A 23,443-nucleotide genomic window follows, 5' to 3' on the forward strand; every position below is an offset into this window, starting at 1 on the left:
TATTTCAGGGATTTGACTTTGACATTATGTTGACATAAAGAGAGCCTTAAAAACAGCTATTAGAAAATAGACAAAAGTAGAAACAAATAAATGAATGAGTGAATGACATATCTAAATGCCATGAAATGTGAAAATGATACAAAATGTTAAGCTAATTCTTTTTTCTTCTCTAATTAATCTCCACTGGGTATGGGGAATAGGGAAGAACTGGGATATTCGTAACAGGCAAACATTCCTGTTTCTTGCCCTACTAAAGGTAGGGACATTAGGAGAAAGGATCATCTAGTTGGAAAATAAACTGGCATTGCTAAGTCTAAATGATTGAGTCAAGTGCAAATTTTATAGGCCAAATAGAATTTTCACAAGTCCATTGACTGTTGAAAACTACTTGTACCCTGGCTCGAAGGACATTTTCTTGCTGTCTATAGTAAGCGGTCTGTAAACTGTGTTTGGGACCAGAACCAAATGCTAGCCTTTCATTTCTCAAATTATAGCTTAGTAATCCCAGCTCAAAAGTCCCTCCATACACAATTTAGTAAAATTAGCAGCATAAATTTAGAACCAGAATGTAACTATGCTTTGTTCCCTCCAGAAGTAAAATGTGAAATTTCTTCCCATTGGAAGTCTATTTATCACTTAATTTCAGATGTTGTGATACTGTTTTCATCCAAATGTTAGAGAACAGAAAGAAACCTTTTTTAAAAGCATAACTTTCATTATTCACCTAGGTTTTTTTCAGGGTCCATGAGAAATGCTAAGATTATGCCTTGTGTTTGAGAAATAGAAAAGGAAAAAGGGAGGAAAACCACCTAGAGAAGTGCTTCTCAAACTTCAAGGCACACATGAATCACCTGGGGACCTTGCAGATGCTGATTCTGAAGGTCAGAGGTGGGGCCTAACATCCTCCATTTCTAACGAGCTTCCAGGGCATGCTGATGCTGCTGGCCCACAGACCACACTACTTTGAATAGCAAGCAAGCTTTATAGGCCCTAGAGGCCTTTTTTTTTTTTTTTTTTTTTTTTTTTTGCATGGAACACAGATTACTGCTCTACTCTAGGTTACAATTCCAAGGAAATAATGACTAAAGGAAAATACTGCTGTTTCAACACTTCTGAGTCATTTAGTTAGAATGGAAGGTTAATATTAGCAATTTAATGTGGTGGGAGTATTTATTGATGTACTAATTTGCACTTTGTTCCTGCCAAATCTTTTTACTCTGTTGGCTCCAGGGAGTTTGAAAGCCTAGGACAGAATTGTTCTTCCTAGGTTTGTTTACATATTGTGGAAAAGAAGTGAGCATCTTTGGAGTTAAGGAGAGTTAAGACCCAAGGGGAAGAAAAAGAAAAACTATGAAGGCTTCCTGTGTAAGATCTCCAAGGACCCTCGCTTGATCCAGTAGTAGCAAACGGAACCACAGTGATGGCTGAAATTGAGTATCTCACTAACGGTAAAAGTTGGGCAGGCTCACTCAGACTTCAATCATTTTAGAGAAGTACAATAATGTGGCATTCCTTGCACCCTGGTGATATGCAGAAAATACATACCTGCTTCTGATGAAATTTAAACATGGACTGTTAGCAAGAATGTACCCTTAAAGTTTTGTAAACTCTACAGCAAAGGAAAAAAAAAAAAACTGCTACAGAAAAAATAAGGATTTTTTTTCTAGCTTTACCAGTAACTTATACCTTCATTTCTTCATGCTACTAATTACAGAAACTTTTAGCAGAAATGTATCACTCTTGGGCATCAGCTAGTTCTAAACATTTTAGCTTTTAGGAGCCTCTGGTGACAACTGTTCTGTTGTTAGTTTTGCTCTCTGACTAGATTGTAACTTCTAAGCTCAGGAATCCTGTCTTCAACTAGTTTTCTTTAGTACTAACCTAACCAAGAGCTAGGCATTTAGGAAATGCTCACTACAAATGTATTGACAAATGATTATGTGTAATTAGCTCTTCATCACAATATTTTTCATCATCAAGAAATAGATTTAAGGGAGATATTTTCAAATAGTATGGATATATCATCCCCTTACCTTTATGTATGTGTCTGGTTGTGAAGTCAGCACATATTATGTGCTAAACTCAAGAAACTCAAGAAACAAAGGAGGTTACTTTATAAGCCTGCATCATAGCAGTAGAAATTTGAAACAAAACAAAACAAAACCATACAATTAATTGAGTTATAATTAAAGAAAATTATGTGACTACCAATTGTAATATTTCTAAAATATACCCACATATGCCAATCTATTGTAAGAAAATGTTCGCAGAGGGAAAACACTGTAAATTCCTAGAAGCTTTAGATAGATTCTAATGATTGGAAATAAGTATTACAAATAGTCCACATTTTAATGTGACTTCTAGAATGTTTTGGAGGTCATAGTATCCACTCACGCTCTTATGCTGCTTACTTACAACATATACTTGGGTCCCAGTTTTCTGTTAGGAAAGATCATACTAATGATCTGTGATCATATTTACCACTTGGGGATCTTGCTGGCCATGATAAGGAATTTGGACTTTACTTTGATTACATGGGAAGCCACTAGAGAATTTTAGCCAGTAAGGTAGCATGATCTTATTTATGCCTTAAAAAGGTTAATCGTTTTGGTGGTTAGTTGTTTTGGTAGTTAATTGAAGGAAGGCAAAAGTGGAAGTAGGAAGAACAGTTAGGAATCTATTTGATTGTTCAGGAAAAAGGTGCTGGGCACATGGGCTGTAATAACAAAGGAAATGGAGAGAAGTGAATGAACTGAGATGGAACTGAAAGAACTTGTTGATGGTTAAATACGAAAATTAATTCAAGATGGATTAGAGACTTAAATGTTAGAACTAAAACCATAAAAACCCTAGAAGAAAACCTAGGGAATACCATTCAGGACATAGGCATGGGCAAGGACTTCATGTCTAAAACACCAAAAGCAACGGCAACAAAAGCCATAATTGACAAATGGGATCTAATTAAACTAAAGAGCTTCTGTACAGCAAAAGAAAGTACCATCAGAGTGAACAGGCAACCTACAGAATGGGAGAAAGTTGTTGCAATCTACTCATCTGACAAAGGGCTAATATACAGAACCTACAAAGAACTCAAACAAATTTATGAGGAAAAAACAAACAACCCCATCAAAAAGTGGGCAAAGGATATGAATAGACAGTTCTCAAAAGAAGACATTTATACAGCCAATAGGCACATGAAAAAATGCTCATCATCACTGGCCATCAGAGAAATGCAAATCAAAACCACAATGAGATACCATCTCACACCATTTAGAATGGCAATCATTAAAAAGTCAGGAAACAACAGGTGCTGGAGAGGATGTGGAGAAATAGGAACACTTTTACACTGTTGGTGGGATTGTAAACTGGTTCACCCATTGTAGAAAACAGTATGGTGATTCCTCAAGGATCTAGAACTAGAAATACCATATGACCCAGCCATCCCATTACTGGGTATATACCCGAAGGATTATAAATCATGTTGCTATAAAGACACATGCACACGTATGTTTATTGCGGCACTATTCACAATAGCAAAGACTTGGAATCAACCCAAATGTCCATCAGTGACAGACTGGATTAAGAAAATGTGGCCGGGCACGGTGGCTCACGCCTGTAATCCCAGCACTTTGGGAGGCCGAGACGGGTGGATCACGAGGTCAGGAGATCAAGACTATCCTGGCTAACACGGTGAAACCCCGTCTCTACTAAAAATACAAAAATTAGCCAGGCACGGTGGCAGGCGCCTGTAGTCCCAGCTACATGGGAGGCTGAGGCAGGAGAATGGCGTGAACCCGGGAGGTGGAGCTTGCAGTGAGTGGAGATCGCACCACTGCACTCCAGCCTGAGCAACAGAGCAAGACTCCATCTCAAAAAAAAAAAAGAAAAAAAAGAAAATGTGGCACATATACACCATGGAATACTATGCAGCCATAAAAAAGGATGAGTTTGTGTCCTTTGTAGGGTCATGGATGCAGCTGGAAACCATCATTCTTAGCAAACTATCACAAGAACAGAAAACCAAACACCACATGTTCTCACTCATAGGTGGGAACTAAACAATGAGATCACTTGGACTCGGGAAGGGGAACATCACACACCAGGGCATATTATGGGGAGCGGGGAGGGGGGAGGGAGTGCATTGGCATATTATGGGGAGGGGGGAGGGGGGAGGGAGTGCATTATACCTGATGTAAATGACGAGTTGATGGGTGCTGACGAGTTGATGGGTGCAGCACACCAACATGGCACAAGTATACATATGTAGCAAACCTGCACGTTGTGCACATGTACCCTAGAACTTAAAGTATAATAAAAAAAAAAATTTTTTTTTAATGAGTTGGAGGAAGTTAGAGAAAGTGAAGTGACAAAGATGACTCAGAAGTGTTTGGCTTAAGTATCTGAGTGGATGGTGAAACAATTTTCAGGGATAGAGAAGAATTTAGAAAGAATAGTTTTTTTCAGACATTAGTCAAGAGTTCTTTGTTAGGATTGAGATGCCTATTGGATACCAACTGAAGATGCTGAAGAGGCTGAGTAGAGTCTGAAGTTCAATGAAGAGGCTCAGACTGAAGATAGAAATCTGGAACCATCAACGTGTAATGATATTTAAAGCCATGAGACTTGATGAGATGCCCTTTGCAGGAGGAAAAAAAAAAAATACTACAATATTGGAGGGAAGTGTTTTGTGACAGGACAATATTTATGGGTTAGGCAGAGGAGGAGAAGCAGTAAAGGAGACCAAGAAAGAACACTCGGTGAGCTAGAAGGGACAGCAAGTAGATCAGGCATCCTCGAATCTAAGCAAAGAGCATATTTTTAAAAAACAGTAATGTACTGGGTCAAATGCATCTGAGAAGTTAAGTAATGTAAGAAATAAAAAGGGACTATTGAATTTGATAAGAACAGCTTTAGTGGAACAGAAGGATTAGAAGTAAAACCAAAGTAGATTCAGAAGAGAAGAAATTAGGAAGTAGAGATAGCCATTCAGACAGGGACTTAAAAGATCCAGGAATGGAAGGGAAATTCCTGGGAGCACAGCCCCTAATAAGCCAAAACTAGAGGATGCTTTCCATGTAGGTTTTTAATTCTTTTTTGGTGGTGTTCTTTAGAGAGAGAAATGTCTTGTTGGGATTATTGTTTGAAATGGTGTTGGTGGCTCAACGATTTCTGGCTTCTATAGATCCCCTTTTTGTATATGCTCATTCCCTTAAAAAAAAAAAAGAAGAAGAAGAAGAAGAACACTGGGTTTTCTAATTTAGGGCAAGGGGCTAATAGCAACCCAAATGCATTTGTAATCTAAATGGTCACACATTATTTTTGGTTGCTCTTCAGTGGCACTAGCTTATGCTAGGCACTTCATTGTACACACACACACACACACACACACACCAACACAGCATTTGCTACAGATTCTAAACTTGAAGCCCTGGATCTTCCTTACGTCATTTACCCAGAGGTATCTTTGTCAACCTTTTTAACTTACATGCACCAGAAAGTAGAACAAGGCAGAAGTTGTGTGGGAGTTCTGTCCCTCCCCCCTCACCTCCTGGCCTCCGCACAATAAATACTGTGTTGAGAACTTGGCTAACTGCTTCTTTTCCCACATTCGATCAGGGAATACTTAAAGCCATACAGTGTCCCTGTTCTTCCAAAAAGCATATGGGGCAGGTTGCCCCTTCAGGCTGACACAAAGACACACTGTGCAAGACATCTATGGCCAGTGGAGTGGCCGTGTATAGTTTATCAATGAGGCTTTTGACTTGTTTCTTTATGTCGTATTGTCATCACGTTAAATAGAATTCAAACAAGGAAACAAAATTTATATTCTAGACTTTTAAGGCATTGCCTGCCTTATAGCTATGAAACTTTTTTTTTCATACCTGGTATAATTTTCCATCTTAAACAATGTTGTCTGATTTGATTACTGTTTTGACTCTCATTTAATTGTCCATTTTAAAAATTTTAACTGAAGTTAGATTTAGATTTAAAGTTCAGTGCCCATAAAGGATACTTCTCAATAGAGCTAAGAACTTCAGAAGGCACAACACAAAAAGGGCAAAGTTCAAAAAACTAAGCATCAGGTAGGTACTTTATAGTCCAGGGACATGTCTAGGTAGACTGTCACGTTATCCATCTTCATTCACTTTCTAGTAGAGCTTCCATTTTCTACTGCTAAATAGTTTCTGGAACCACTTCCATGTTGACCAAAAGACAGTGTCAACAATTCCTTTCCAAAATTGCCCTTTAGAAAGTGAATCTAAAATGTTTGATTCAAACATCAAAGTTTTCTTTTTTACTATATACAAAAGTGACAGATAAATCCATGAAATATATGCATTTTTCTGCTAAGACTGCTTATTAATTTAAAAAGAGATTGTTAGAATAAAAGGTCAGAGAGTCAACATATTACAGATATTTATTGAGAGCCTGCTGTGTGCAGAGTTGGAAAAGATAAAATGAGGTTGCTACTTTCAACAGACTTACAATCTAATTGAGGGAGCAACAACATAAACATGCAAAGCGAATAATACAAGATACAGCATAAGACATAATTAACTATCAGATGAGTGACATATATAATAAATATCATTAATTCACCAGCAACCATAATCAGAAGCACTTACTATGTGCCAAGCATTCTGCTCAGTACTTCACATACATTATTTCATTTTTTGAAATATCATTTCTACTTTATAGATGGGAATTGCATCTGATCTTCCCTCCATTCTGGAGAAAGCAAGGAGAATGGTATAAGGTAGACAAAGACCTAAGCAGATATGTTGGTCTGGGGCAAAGGGTCCGTTTAGGGGAATGGAGAGAAATGAACCCTGGGACCAGCATTAGTCTGTTTACCACCATATCCCAGGGCCTAGTATTGTGCCTTGCGCATAATAGGTGCTCAATAATATGTCTTAAAAAAAAAAATGGCCCTCTGGTCTGTGAGTTTAACCCAGAACAAGTACCATGGAATAAAGTTAATTAGTGAATTAAAGCCACATACCACATAGCCTAAGGACCCATCCCCAAGACCTCCCAATTCCCAACTATGATGGTAAAGGATCGCAGTGGAAAAGATACATCATAGGTGGAATAGCAATAGCAATTCCAGCTTACTGGGGCCTATTTTATGGAATCTGACATGGTGAACAGTTCATAAGTTTATTTCCAGGCTGCAAGACCCTGCAACATCTGGCCTCTTGCACCTCCACAACCTCAAATCCTTCTATTCTTCCCTCACTCTCTCTACTCCTGCCACACACACCTTCTTTCTACTCCTCAAATCCATTTCAGGGCCTATATTCTTGCTTCATTTTGCCTGGAATGTTCTTCCACAAAACATCTGTGTGGCTCATTACCATACCTTCAGATCTGTAAGAGCCACTCTCCCCACATCTTCCCAGCTGCCTGGCATTATAATACACATCTATTTGCTTATGTGTTTGTCCCCGTACACACTGGAACATAGGTCCAGGAAGGCAGAATTCCATCTGTTGTTGTTACCATTCCAGCACATAGGACAGTGCCTGGCACATAGTAAGTACTCACACACAGCAACTCTTAACTCAGGATTACTTTTTCTGGCTCTGAAATACCTACTTCCAAGAGAATGAAATTTATTCAAGAAATGTTGGATGGAAATTGAAGAGTGAGCTTGGAAACGAGAGACAGAGTGGCAGGAGCCCAGACCAACCTGTTTATGAAAGATGCCTTTGCCCATAGAGGGAAAAATACACCTTAAAGCCTCTGCCAAAGTATATGCTTTCTTAGGACACCTCTGACATGCTGAATGGCACCTGGTCTGAACAAGAAGATCTATGGATTTGCCAAAACAACTAACTCTTGGGACTTAAGAATAACTACTATCAGTATCATCCTAGTAAACAAGTACCAAGCAACAAGCACCACATATGTCAGTATCAAAAGACAAACATGCTGCTGCATGCAAAACCAGACAAATGCATTCATGCAGGTGACAGTGAGTGGAAGAAATTAATCTTATTTTTGTTATTTTTTCCCTTATCAAATACTAGCAAGGGACTAGATGTCATAAACCTAGTTAAAATATGTTGACTTTACCTCAAATTTGAGTATTCATGGTTCCAAAAGGACACTTGTTATAGGATCTGATGATGTACTTTAAAATCTTCTTTTGTGCAAACTGAGGATTCAGAGACCACAAAATGTATGACAAAGTCAAGGTAATATTATAAGTAAAATCATAATGCCTCACAACATTTTTGAAAGTAAAATATTTAGTAATATTACAAATATATACTGAGCACTCCCTATATTTAAGGAACTGTGCTAATGCTGTGATGGATCAAAAGGAGAATGAGCCATGATCCTTACCTTCAGACTTCAAGCTTATTATTCATTGGGCAGTTAGATAACTAACATATCAGACATGGAATAATAAGTGCCACTGTCCAGATATTAAAAACAAAATTGGTGTTATGGTAGCACAAAGAATGCAGAGATGGATCCCAACTGAATGTCTTCCTAAAGAAGACATTCAGATTGACCTTGAAAGGTGGATGCTTTTGCACAGGATTAGAAGGTAGGAAGTCTTCATTTGTTGGACTTGCCAATTGTTTTGGTGTAAATATTCCCACTGTGGCTGATTTAAAGTTGATAATGTGATGCAACTGAACACAGAATTAGGAAGAGAAGGTGGCTCCAGCACATTACAGATCAGAGTCACCATCTGAGCTCCAGACTTAATTAAATCAGCCTCCTCACTACTATTTTGAATGAGTGAAATCACAAATCTTAAAATCATCTATGCTAACATTATAGGAGAAGAGATAGTCACTTCTGTCATTCTCCCTTACATCTCCATCTAACCTTCTAATATTCTCTTTGAATATCCTTCCAATCTCAGTCATATGTTCTTGGCTGGCCTACCTAGAATTAATCTTGGCACAGTGCCAAACTGTGATTCTGTTTATTCCTTTTAGCATTGCTGTGATTAATCTGCACTCCTGTTATCACATGGCATAGAAAACTCTCTTACTGATTATGGCCTGGTGTTGACACCTCTGCTGTTCTCCGTAATGAAAAGCAGCTTTCAGCGTGGCTAGCTGGGCAGGATGTTTCACTGCTCTTATAACAGTAGGAAGGAAAAACTGGAGGAATTACTGGGAAGCTTTGCAGAAGGAAGATACAGGCCAGCCAAGAGCCAGCATTCATATTACCTGCTCCTTTCAGTATTATTTGTGAAAACACCACCACCAGTGTGTTCCCTAGACGTCACTACTGCACCTTTAACTGGCCTTATTATGCTAGGGACTATGTTAGAAAAGCCAGACTCTAGTATCTGTCTGTAATTGCAAGCGGATGTCTCAGCACATGCACAAGCTTGTGTCAGGAGGATGTTTATGAAAAGCTCACCAAGCAGAGCACTGCTAGACAGGAAATAAATATGTGAAGCTTGAAGTTGTTAGGAAACTTCCACATTTGTCTCTCTAAGCCAGAGATAGGACCTGTGAGAAAAGAAGGTCTTTATCATTGCACATTGATTTTCGTTACCTTGAAGCCTTACTTTTCTCAAAATACATTTACAGCAAAATGTGGCTGCTGCAGATTTATTTAAACATGTGCTTTTTTCTATGACACTGGTTTCTCTTCCAAATTTGTTATCTATTATTTTACTGTAAAGCATTAAAAAGTGTTTGAAACCGCCAGCACCATTTCACAGTTCCTGTTTTATTTGCTTAAATTCTCTAGCTCATGTAATATGTCGTATGATTTACTGTTTAAGTATAGAAGAAATACACTCCCTCATGGAGATGTGGAGAGGTAATACTGTCTCTTGGAAAGGCTCAGAGATTTCCTGTTTTGATTACACAGGCTTCTTTAGAGCTGCCAAGAGTCATAACATGTACGAGATAAAACACTTTGGTTCAGGAGAAACTATGGATGGGAATGTAATTAATTCACTGAGCCACAAAAGAAAGGAAATTCCAGCGTAGAGCTGTCACTGCACTCAGGCCTGGTGGACTTGGTATGCCAAGGGGTAGCCATGATCAAAAAGAGGATTGCAGCCTGAGGACCCACTGAGTAGTATCCAACCACAGAACAAAAGGAGGGGGCCTGGCTGCTAAGAGCATCACACGTCTCACATGGTTCTTTGAGAATTGATCCCTGAAGCGTATTTCTACTCAACACCTCAGCAACCTGGCTTCATCAGTATAACTTTCCAGAATGCTTGTGACATTGAGATAAATCAATCAGCATGTACTTTATCAAATGCCTCCTCATGAGTACCAACTGTGGCACATAGTGGGGAAGCCCTAGAGGCAGAACCCTGAAGAGGATGTGGTGATTCTGATCAGAGCAAGAAGGTATAGTGAAAAGTTTCCTGAACATATTTTGTGTCTTGTCATAAGAATCACCTGTCAGGGAGGGGTGTGGAAGGGCAAGGTAAGCACACATATTCTCAGGACCTTTCCAAAATGTAGAGTGACCAGGGACCTAGAGATTCAGACTCTGTCGATCTGGGCCCAAGACCTAGACTTGGTGTATTTAATAAATGCTGTGTTAGGCCTTTTACATGCATTACCTCCTGTAATTGTATAGAACAGTTGCTGTATATGGTACTATGTTTACTTGTATTTGCACTGTCTATTCAGGGATGTTTCAAAATGCCCTTGCTCTACAACTGGTGAATTATTATTCTTGCCAGAACATTGATTCTCCTACTCTTGCTCCCTTAATAAGACACTAGAGAACTGGGATTGACTGCATTTAGTCTCAGGCTGAATGAATCATTGCCATAAGTAGATTTCCATCCCCTACTCCACCGATACATTTGCCAAACACTCTTAAAGAATAGAACCCACTGCCTACATACAGCCTGCGCCAGGAGGACCTAAATAGTCTAGCTGGGTTTATGACAACATCCCATCTTCACATCAGCAAAACCCTAAGTGCACAAAGTCTAATGTAAACACATTAGACTCCATAGGAGTCTTCTCCATGGGAAAAGACATGTCCCGGCTGTCAAGGTAGTGGCTAGAAATAATAACAATGACAAAAACAATAACAATGATAAGCATGTATAACATTTACTTATCACTAATTGTATTGTAAATTAAATGATTAGCATATACTAACTGATTTAAATCTTATATATGTATAGATACTTTTACTCTCCCAATTTTAAACACAGAGAAACCAAGGCCCAGATACGTATTTCTGTTGGGAAGTTGAGTACAAAGTTGGGTGTAAGTAGGGAAAGTTCAACTGCAGTCGGTTCTAGTCTTGGTAAGTCCACTGTGAGGCGCTCCACCTCAGAGCATAGCAAATTAGTAGTTCCCCGTGTTTGCAGAATCAAAATTAAGTTCTTTGGCAAGGTTCTCCCTGATGTGCCCCTGCTTCTTCCCTAACTCAACACATCCTCAGCTCTATCTATGCACTCCCAACACATCACAACTCTTTATATGCCCAGGCTGTGTCTTCTGTACCTTTGTACCTTCTGCACCTTTGTTTCTTTAGCCCTAACTGCCCTTTCTTTTCCTCTACATTACCCTTTATCCCAAATTTAGCACCTGTCTCAAGGAGTCACCTTCCCCAGGAAGTTTGTCCAAATTTGTTAACAGATATTCCATTGTTCCTCCAATGCTTGATCCCTCTTTCTTTATAGATCCCTGCCTAGAAAACTGGACTCACTGAGGCCAGGGGCTGCAGGTAGTTTATTTTATAACCCAGCATTTAAAAGTGCCTATTTATTGATTTGTTGGGAATAGTTAATAAATGGAGTCCTTGCAGATCATAACCAAGAGCACAGTTTGTAATGGTTTCATTAATTTTGTTACTATTGGATGTGACTCTCTGCTTATGGTCTTCCTTTACTTGTTTTTCCCTCACTGCTCAGCACCTCTGGATATTAGGTACATGGCTCTGACACTAATTAAAATTGATGACTGAGAATGACACTTCCATTTGCTAAGCCAGCGCAATTTTGTTCATTAAGCTTTACTTTTTAACCAGCAGCCTCTCAGCAGTAGCATAAATCTGTAGTCTTTCCATGAGGGTACCATTTGTTCCTTTTATGTCTTGATTCAATACATATTTTCAGGAGTGTAAGCTGACTAAGAGTTTTTGCTTTGTGAAAATGTCACCAAATGCACAATAAAGGCAAAGTCACCAGATGTCTGCTTGCAAAAAATTTAAATGCTGGTTTGTGAAGATTCAAGGCTGGCCAGGGCTCCCCAAGCATTTCCAGCCCTGAGCTCTGGCTCTACACTCTCCTTAGGGTCTCATAACTGACCCCCACATTCCATTTCTGCCATCATGGAAAAATTCGTCAACTTTACTGCTGATGTTAGGCCTGGAAATTGTCGTCCATTAGTTTTCTCAGATTCAAGCTGAAAATTGAGACAAACTTCCTACGTAATTTTGACCAAAATAACACATATGTTTATGTGCTATCCCATAATTAACATATTTTTAAAATCACTTTATTGAGGTATAGTTGGCGTACAAAAATATGTGCATATTTAATGTATACAGCTTCATGAATTTGGAGATAAGTATACATCTATGAAATTATAACTGCATGTATGCCATAAACCTATTACCTACAAAAGTTTCCTTTCACTTTCTTTGTTATTATTTTGATTAACTTAATTTTTTCATCCTTCAAACTATCAAAATTTTCTCAAGTAATGCATAGTTGTCAGTTATACGAACTTAATGAACCTTGATCAAAGATCCTCCTTTAGTGCTCAAATTAGAGAAAGAAGTAATGAAGCAAAGTGTTCTCTGATTTGTAGCAAAGATCTGTGATGGTGGTGGGAATGGTTCTAGAAAATAATGGTAATAATAAAGACTTAGAGTATCAAAGCAGCAAGTAGGTTTGAAGGAATTGTTACAATGCAGTTTTGCTTTCTGGCCACTTTAAAATCAAGGTGTAGTACTTTATTTACTCTAGGAAAATGTTTGCTTTTTGTCATAATTTCTTATTGCATATGAGAGTAAATGATCTATAGATGAAGATAATAGTAAAATTTAGAGAGAGAATAAAAAAGAAACACTTTCACAGCTGAAAGGCTGCTTCCCAGTTAGCTAACTGGGAGGAGTTAATGAAAAAGTACATTAAAAAGCGGCTCAGGGAAGGTGAATTGGACTCACCGGGCTCTGACATTCAGAGAGATGGGAATGAGTCAGCTCACTGTCCAGTACATCTTTATTTTCTTTCTTTTTCTTGTTTTATATCAGAAATAGATTTCTTGTCATTGTTACTGTGGGTTTCTATTAAGGACTGAAACAAAAGCATTAATAATCTGAGAGTATGTAGAAAAAAAATAAATTCACTTTCTCCCACTATACTCTCACAACACAGAATATTTTAGTGACCAGAGATCACCAAAATGTGTGTGGTGTTGACCAAAAGAGTCAAACTCTGTAAAATATTTGAAGAGATTTATTCTGAGCCAAATGTGAGTGACCATGGCCCATGACACAGCCCTCAGGAGGTCCTAAGAACATGTGCCCAAGGTGGTCAGGGTACAGCTTAGTTTTATATATTTTAGGGAGGCATAAGATATCAATTAAATACATTTAAGAAATACATTGGTTTGGTTCAGAAAGGCAGGACAACTCAAACGGGGGGCTTCCAGGCTATAGGTAAATTTAAACATTTTCTGGTTGACAATTAGTTGAGTTTGTCTGAAGACCTGGGATTAATGGAAAGGACTATTCAGGTTAAGATATGTTTCTTATTGGACCTAAAACAGTGCCTGGCTCTTAGTTGATTATTGCCTGGATCTGGGAAGGAAGGAAGGAAAACAAAGGGGGAAGGCGATTTGCTATAGAACGTGGAGTTTTCCCATAAAAGACTTTGTAGGGCCATTTCAAGGCATGACAAGGAAATATATTTTGGGGTTAAATATTTTTTTCCTTGTCTCATAATGTTATGCCAGAGTCAGATTGAAAATCAAGTCACAATATACAGGGTCAAATAAAACCCATCTGATGAGAACCCTTGGTTTGTAGGGCATGACTCCCTTAGGTAGGAATTTGGGCAAGATAAAAGATTGGAACTTAGTCCTCTGTGGGAATCTCTCTCCACACAAATTCTCCAACAGGTTCTTCAATGTGTGTTCTCTAATTCAATTCAATTCTGACAGTCTATCTATCTACCTGGAAATAGCATCAGATACCACAGGTTTAGGGCTCAGTCTAACAATACTGCCCCTCACTTCAGATGCCAATTGCAAGTAATAGGTTGTTACCTATACTTCTGGCCAATTAGCTGTAAGTTGGGGTTCCCACAACCTCCTCCTCAGGTTTGATAATTTGGGACAGCTTGCTTACATTTACCTGCTTATTAGAAAGGATATTACAAAGGACACAGATGAAGAGATGGATAGGATAAGATACGGGACTTGGAGTTGCAGAGTTTCCATGACCTCTCTGAGTGCAGCATCTTCACATGTTCAGCTATCCAGAATCTCTCAGATTAAGACATTGGCCACTGGTGATCAAATTAACCTTCAGTCCCTCTCCCCTTCCCAGAGGTTGGAGAGTGAGTCTGAACTGGCTCAACCTCTAATCAACTCTTGGTCTTTCCTGTGACCATCCCCCATCCTGAGGCTCTCCAGGAGCCCCCAGGCATCAGACAACTCATTAGCATACGAAAAACACTTATCACTCCAGAGATTCCAAGGATTTTAGGAACTGTGTCAAGAAACAGAGACAAGGTCAAATAGGTATTTCACAATATCACCAGTAGTTTCACTGGGAGGTAAAACTCAATGTTTACTGTGAGCCTGAGCTCACAGTAAAGTTATCTAAGTTATCATAGTAAAGTTATCTAAGAATAACTAGAGGTAACGTGATCAGATATGGGGAATTCTGGAGAAACACCTTTCACTACCAAACCCAGACAAGAGATGCGTACTTTTCTAGCTGGGATGCTTACAAAGCAACCCACTGTAATACTTAAAGGTAGAGTGACACTACATTCATCATTTTTCATTTTTTCCTATTTTTTATGCTACCTACTACTAATGTCAATCAAATTATGACTGTGTTTATACTGGATGAATTATTGATCATCTCACATCATAAACTTCTGTGTCTCTCATGTTGAGCTTTTTCACCTCCCTTCATTCCCTCCGTACTTCCAGGATCATTCACATGTTTATTTCTAAAAATAAACTTTTTTTACTGAACTTTTTTTCATACTGTTTAAAAATAATTTATATTTCTCCTCATTCTTACAAATAAGATTCAAGTTTAAACTCAAATAATGTAGGAAATCATTTTTTAAAAAATTGTTCCCTACTGTGTCTAGGCTTGAGACCACAGGTAATTAAGACCAGGTTTTCATTTGATGTGATTTTTATGAGTTCTTTTTAGAGGTTAGGTAGGTTAGGCACAATTTTAATTTTTAAAAAGCGGGTTATTATGAGAGGAGAAATCATACTTTGTCATTTGAAAATGATGCCATAACAGGTGTTAGCAGAAAAATCAAACTGTAAAATATTTTAAAGAGATTTATTCTGAGCCAATATAAGTGACTGTGGCCCCACTGAAATGAGTGAGTTCCCTGATCCCTCTCACAGAGCATGCGACAGGGGTCTGGCTCACCTGTTCAGTTGCCCCACTGCTCAAACCACTAGGGGAAGAATACAGAGAGTCGGGTACAGAGGCTGGGGCAAGTGCTTTGGCCCCTTAGCCCTGCGGTAGTGTCTAGGGGTGGGGTGCCCGCAACCCCAGTGTTAAAAAGTTCTTTCAGCTTTGCAGTCCACAGACAGCTGGAGTGTTAATCAGCTCAATGGACCCTCTGCCTTATAGCAAGGGCAGAGGGCCAGAGTGACAGCTTTCTGTATTCCAAGCTCTTGCCCAGTGTCCTAGAAAAATAAGATCATGCAGGGGCTCGAAGGATGACTGCAGGGTTTTACTGAGTAGTGGAGGTGGCTCTCAGCAAGATGGATGGGGAGTGGGAAATGGGGATGGATTGGGAAGGTGAACTTACTCTGAAGTCCAGCCACCCAGTGGCTGGACTCTTCAACCTCCCCCAGCCAAGCTCCTCTCAGCGCCCAGATGGTCCTCTTCTCTCTCTCTCTCTCTCTCTCTCTCTCTCTCTCTCTCTCTCTCTCTCTCTCTCTCTCTCTCTGCCACATCATTTCACCATCTCTCTGCTGTTCAGCTGGCTTGCTGGTGTGCTGGTCTGTTGGTCTGCTGGTCTGCTTCTGGAACCTGGGCTTCAGAGTTTATATGGGTGCAGGATAGGGGGTGTTTTGGGCCAAAAGGCAGCTTTTTGGACATGAAAACGGAAATGCCTGTTCCATTTAGGGCTGCAGGTCTTCAGGCTTGAGGGTGGGACCTTTGCACAGGAACTACCCTCTTCTACCCAATGTTTCCCTGTCTCCTGTCCATATCACCAGTCTCAAGGAGTCCTGAGAAAGTGTGCCCAAGGCCGTCAGATTCAGTTTGATTCTGCATGTTTCAGGGAGGCAGGAGTTACAGGCAAAAACATAAATCAGTACATGAAAGGTATACATTGGTTCAGCCTGAAAAGGCAGGATATCTTGAAGAGGGGACTTGCAGGTCATAGTTTGGTTCAGAGATTCTTTAATCGGCAGTTGGATAAAGGAACAAAACTTTGTACAAAAGCTTAGAGTTAGCAAAAAGAAATATTTAAATTAAAATAAGGATGCTATGTCAGAGTCAGCCACAAAATGACCTGTTTAGCAAGATTAATGGCTTACAGGTGTGACTTAACCCTTGCCTTGCATGGCCTAAGGTCTTGTTTATAATTTAGTATCTTATTGCCCAAAGAGTCTATTTTGTCGGACTTATGATCTCTATTTTAACATTAATGCTAGTCACTTGTAAACTCCAAAGGGGAGGCATATCCGACTTGCCTTCCCATTGTGGCCAGGAACCCAAGTTTTCAAATTTCTCTGGAATCCCCTTGGCCAAGAAGGGGTCCATTCAGTTGGTTTGGGGATCTGAGGATTTTATTTTTAGTTTATACAGGGTCATATCAGATTGTTATGACAGGAATGACTAATGGTTTTCTTCTCTTTCTGTTTCAGCCACAGCAGCTATCCTTAGCAGAGCATCCTGGAGTCTGCAAAGTGTTAATCCAGGTCTAAAGACAAGTAAGAATTTCAGTTCTTTTTCTTCCTTCAATGATATTTTCCATGTTTTAGTGTAATTAAGCTGCTATCCTTCTCTGTTTTATTTGGGATGTTAGTAACTGGAATAGTGACTGAGATGAAATTTTATAGGCAAGCAAAACATTTTTTAAGGATTTGTTTCTTAACTTCTGATATAGTTTGGATGTCTGTCCCTTCCAAATCTCATGTAATCCCCAATGTTGGAGGTGGAGCCTGGGAGGAGATGTTTGGGTCATGTGGGCAGATTCCTCATGAATGGTTTAGCACCCTCTTCTTTGTGCTGTCCTCACCATAGTGAGTGAGTTCTCATGAGATCTGGTTGTTTAAAAGTGTGTGGCACCTCCTCTTCAATCTCTTGCTCCCACTCTTGCCCTGTGAGAGACCTGCTCCACTTCACCATGACTGTAGGCTTCCTGAGGCTTTCACCAGAAGCAGATGCTAATACAGCCTGCAGAACTGTGAGCCATTTAAATCATTTTTCTTTATAAATGACCCAGCCTCAGGTACTTTTTTACAGCAATGAAAAGAAACTAATACAACTTCTCTGCAAGACTGCTTTTTTCTATTTTTGCTTATGCTTGGAGGTTAAGTAAGGCCAAATTAATGAAGGAGGAAAACAGAGGAAATGATGCATCATGGATCAACAATTATGTATTGAATTTAGGAAACTGCCTCTTTTTACAAATTCTTTTTAAAATTATTACCATTATTATCTTGAAGTATTTATCTAAGGATTACATTGATAGAAAATTAAACTTGTCTCTCCAACCAGATTGCCTTAAGCTTCAAAATTATGCCTTCTTGTAAGCTCTTTCTTACCCTTAAAATGACTTTACACATTCCCCCCTGGTCCTTTGACAATCTCCTCTTCAGTCACAGGACAGAACCCCAACATCAACTCTGTGGGGAAACTTCTCCAAATTCTCTAGGCCTGAACAATTTTCTGCCTTCTCTGCTTCCGTGGAACTTTGTCCTTTACTACATGACAGCATTTACCTCCTGACATTTTAGTGTGTTTGTTAGCCCTGCATATAGAACTCACCAGATTGTGTGGACTGCATGAATGAATTAATTCTATTGAACTTTAAGGCAAAGCCTAAATTGTATGCTTCTTCTAAATCCCTTACATCTCCTAAAAAAATTCTGATCCATAGTAGTAGGTACTTGTTTAATTAAATTTTAGGGATGGATATTTTTCATCAGTGGAAGTGTATGCTAGAGTCCATATTATGCAATAAGGGAAGGGAAGACAGAGTACCTAATTCAGTTAAGATATTGCTATTCTTGTTGGTAATTCTGGAGTGATGAAATCATAATTTGAATTTTATGACTAAATTGCAGAATAAATTTCCAATGTGAGATTTAAATGTTATTTCCTTGGAGGTGACCAAAAAGGAGAGTTGGTACTGTTTTTAAGAACTGTCATTCAATTGTCAGTTGTGCCGGACCACAAATCCTTTATAGCCCTCCTGTTTAAGAAGCATCTGACATGCTAAGCTGCTTCCTAATTAACACAAAGGTTGTAAAAGAAGTGGCTGTTTGGTTGTGTTTGGGTTATCCCAGCCAGTATATTCCAAAGCTTCCTTCATTCAACAGATGAGTTATCTCCTTTATATTCTGTAAGGAAATGAGAAGTAATCAGTTAAAAATGCGTTACTAATGCTACATGCTTCACATTGAAACCATCCTCCTGACACATAATACTTTACCCTCCGCTGTCCCCCAAAGTGGCAGTAGGATTTCTGTTAAGTCATTTTCTTTATTAGGTCACAGGGTCTAAGAAGCCTAAACATTGTGCCTTGTTGAAATATAACCTCTACGTATGGAGGATGTGTTGAACAACTTCCTACCAGTCATTTGGCATATGTTGATTTCCTGTCTTCATGATACGTAAGACAACTAGCTAATTATCATTCATATGTGGTAAATCACATAGATACTGACTTCCCCTGTCTTTCCAGCTTTTTCTTATCAAAAGTCACCTGCTCTCGGTCGCAGGAATGATTGGCTAAAGTAACCTATATCAGGGTCTGTAACGGTGGGCACCTATCAGAGTGCACATGCTTGAACATAGCATCGCCTTTATCATCATAAGCCTCACATCCAGATGTGATAGACCCAAGTGCTCACATCCCCTCACTCTCTCACTGTATACGTTGTTACCATGTCACAAATATTTAACAGTCTGCTGTGTACTCAACCTTTAGCTGTATGCCCTGAGGGAGACAGAGTAAGATACTGCCCTGACATCAAGGAGCTCACATTCTCCCTAAAGAGATAATTTCACATGAAAAGTTAGTGTTTAACATGAAATGTCCTGAGAATATACAATTGTAATTTGCATGTTTCCCATGTGTACTTTTCTAAGTTCTCAGATTCAAAACAAAACCCCATGGAAGAAAAAATGAAATAAAAACCCTGTCAGGACAAATCCTAGCCAGAACTGACCAAACATAAAAAATAAATGCCACTGCCCTCTCCAAGCCACCTTTACTTTATACTTGGGTCTAAGAAGCTCAAACATTGTGCCTTGTTGAAATATAACCTCTAGGCATGGAGGATGTGTTGAACAACTTCCTACCAGTCAGTGAAGTGCAGTGACCATTGAGCAGTATCTCCCTTCTCTCTCTTTCCACCCACTGCCCCATCTCTCCTTCCTTGCATCTATCTTCCCCTGCCAACAATAATTTTCTTATGTTCTAAGAAAATATCTTTAATGCTTTCCCTACTACCTAAATATTAAACTTCAAACCTTTCCCAAGACCCTGAACACCCACCCCAGCTTGTAAGTTCAGGCTACTTACCATTCCCCAGGCACACTGTATATTCCCTCCTCTGGTACACTGCTCATGTCATCGAATCTATCTTCCTCCCACCCCGCCCTGGATTCTGTAAATATATATCAGTCCTACCCACCTTTAAGTTTCAGTCAAAACCTGATACCTACGGCCTGAAGCAATCCCTCTGTTCTCCATGCTAGTCTATGAGAGAGGTCATGATATTTCAGTAGCTCTGGAGAGGCACATATGGTCAAAGCAGACCAGCTAAAATTAACCCTTGCTATGCATAACCTTGCTGTAACCTCTTTCTTCACCAAAAATTATCTGTCCCATTTGCTAAGTAAGCCCTTAGGGCTTTGCTGTGCCTGCAACAGGTCTTAATCCATGTGAATGTGCGTTTTTGTGTTAGTGAGCACATGCTAACATGCCTTCCACAGATTAGTTTCTTTAGAAACATTTTCTGGGGAAAAAAAAAGACCTATTTTTGGTTAGTAACCCCAAAAGGACCTTTCAGTTCACATACGTGGGTAGCAGCATACTCCACTTATGCAAAGGTCAGCCCAGGGTAAATATGAGCAAAAACACATACTTAGGACAAGAAGAATGTTGAGGGAGTTTACAGTTTAAAGAGATATCCAGACAACTTTTTCGTATTTTAAAGAAGTAATGCTATAATTTTACTACAAAGAAAACTTCTTTTTGTTTCTGGGGAGAAGAATAAGAAGAGTTACAATCTCCTAGAGAAAAGCAAAACATTTTTAGTACTCCCAAATAAGACAGGCACCTCAGCTAGGGTGCTGCAGTTGCATGTACTTTGTGTTTTTTCAAGAATTTTATTTCTCTGTCATGATTATTTATTGGCAGAGGATTTGATGAGCATTTGGGCCAAATTTATAAGACTTTCAACACATATAGAGAAAAAAAATTAGATGATTGCACATCTTTCTGAGGGAGATTTTTCCCCTGTTTTTAAAAGTCATTACTTTTCCCTGAATTTATCATGTATTCCTATAAAAGTGTAAATTTTGTGATAGATAGCATTTTTACCTCAAAATAAAATGAATATCCAACTGGAGCAAGTTTTATTGACTGCCTGTTGGAGCATAAATTAGTCTAAGGTTTCATGAAAATAGGCATTTGAACATGAATATGAATGGCTGAGATCAGAGGCAACTTTTGAAAGGATTCCAAAATATTATCATATTAGATTGGCACAGCAAATGAATTGCTTGAATGCTAGAAGTTCACAAACATTCAAACAATTGTGAGTTACATTAACTTCAATAAAAACTTTTGCAGGACAAAAATTTAATAGAGTAAACTTCATCTTGCTTGTCCAGGTCCATATACATTCTTAGCTGGACTCTTGTCCTAGCTTCCTAATTTTTCTTCCCACCTCCTATTTTTCCCTATTCCAAGCCACCATACTTGCTCTTGATTAATTCTTACTGCCTATCTCTGATTTACTGATTCATCTGCCCAGTCATCTATAGTAGCTCCAAACTGTTCTCTAAATTATGAACTTATCTCCCTGGCATTCAGAAAATTCTACAGCATTCATCTTACACACTTTTCTAGCCTTATCTCCCTTTTCTCCTATGTACTCCTATGTTTATATTGCCTGCATTCCTGTTTCATTATATCCATTTACATTGGCCCTTTTACCAGTAATTTCCTCTTCTTTCCCCTCAGTCTGAAACAGTCCTTCATAGATTTTGTCCTATAAGCCATATTTCAAATATAACTTTATCCACAAAGCTTTGCCCAGTTACCCCAAGGGAATGCATGCTTCTGCTTTAGAATTGTAGCCTTTTTTTCCTCTCTCGCAAGGAGAGAGTGTAGCACCGTGGTTTAAGTACTAAGCCTCTGGAGTAAGCTTTAGTTTAAGACCCAGTTCTACTGCTTACTTGCTGTATGATCTTATCTAAATTTGATAACCTCTGTGTCTTGTTTTTTTTTCAATCTCTAAAATAAAGATGCTAATAGTACCTACCTCATAAGATTGTTGTGAGAATTATAAGTGTTGATACATTTAAAGTAGTTAGAATAGTATCTGGCCCTATAGTAAGCTTACATGGTATTTATTGTATTCTCTCATGGCTCATATTTTATTCCAATGTGTATTAAATTGAACTGTATGAAATTGCCCATGTCAACTCTATATTGGACCCTAAATCATTATGTCATTTGGTTCAACCAAATGTAGTGCTTTTTGTACCCCCTACCTTAATACACTGAACTATCTCAAAAGATAAGGACTATATCTTATACATTGTTGCATCCTATGGTACCTGCTATGTACCTGACACATGCTAAGTATTTTATGGATGGTTATTGAATTTTGCACATACACACCCACACACACACACACACAATGCAAAAAACAAATAGAAGCCAAGACCTTCCCAGTATCTTAAGTACTCTTTGGCTACCACAGAGTTTCCTCTATGTGGTACAGCAGTCATTTATGAAAGGAGAATGATAAAGATATACAAGAGGAGAATTTTATCTTGTCTATTGCTGAGTATAAATACTATGCCTTTCCCAAAAGCCTTCCACAGAACTTTTCCTTCAGGTCAGGGACCTAGTGTCATGGATCGGTCTTGGATAACATTGCAGGACATATCAGTTCAACTGCCAAGGGAATCATAAATAGTCCTACTCCTGCCTGTGGCCCACCACTGCCTCCATAGAAGGTACATGACCCTCTCTGCTTTCATTCTTTTTTATCAGATATTTTCAACATCAAGAACTTATTAGCTGATAATGCAACTAAATTAAGTATAACATAAGGGAAATGTGTCCTGGCAGGGATAGTATCTTAGAGTGAATGTACAGCCTTTATTTGTAAAAAAAAAAAAAAAAAAAAATTGAGCTTTGGACAAGCAATAGGGAGCAGCATTGATATTGGGTTCTGACATGGAAGCTGACATTAAATTCTTGATAGTCTGCTTGTTTATAAACTATTCAGTAAACAATTTAGTAAGTAAACATAGATTCTTCCTATCTCTTTTAAGGAAAGAGTGTTTATGTTGGCTCTCTCTTGTACCCAACCTAGTGCTCAGCCGTTCCTGACTCACATAAGCACTAATCTCCAGATAACACCAAATGTCCTAGGGTTATTATTTATCCCCCTTGCTTGTTCTCTGAAATAAGAGGAAGGCAGGTAAAATTATGCACTTTATGTAAGAAGAAATAGAGGTACAGAGAAAACAGCTTAAGTCTCTTAACAGCCCAAGAGAGTGAAGAAGATATTGCCAGTGCAGTGAGTTGTATCTGTCCGTAGGTAAGCAAAATATTAATAAAAGCATACAACTATGTTAATAATTCAAACAACAGTCTTTACTTATATGGACTTTGCAGTGACTTTTTTCCAGCCTGAAATACTCAGATAATGACTGTCATTAGTTTCACACATTAGTGCTTTATTATATACTGCTTTGCTTTCACACGAAATTGTTGGGAGATAAGAATTTTTTGTAAGATAAATATTGGGTCTTAACTTTTTTTATCCCCCTTCAACTT

General features: G+C 38.8%; 1 protein-coding gene across 2 annotated transcripts in view; it reads left to right on the forward strand.

The window, feature by feature from the left end:
* The window catches only part of GHR (growth hormone receptor), a 350,856-nt gene that overhangs the window by 222,441 nt on the left and 104,972 nt on the right, over nt 1-23,443 (forward strand). For both annotated transcript variants that reach the window (XM_030927287.1, XM_030927288.1), the window contains exon 3: nt 17,055-17,120. In XM_030927287.1, the coding sequence (XP_030783147.1) occupies nt 17,055-17,120 (66 nt within the window). The remainder of the gene's footprint in view (nt 1-17,054; nt 17,121-23,443) is intronic.

The sequence above is a fragment of the Rhinopithecus roxellana genome, chromosome 3 (assembly GCF_007565055.1).
Source record: "Rhinopithecus roxellana isolate Shanxi Qingling chromosome 3, ASM756505v1, whole genome shotgun sequence".
Taxonomy (NCBI): Eukaryota; Metazoa; Chordata; class Mammalia; order Primates; family Cercopithecidae; genus Rhinopithecus; species Rhinopithecus roxellana.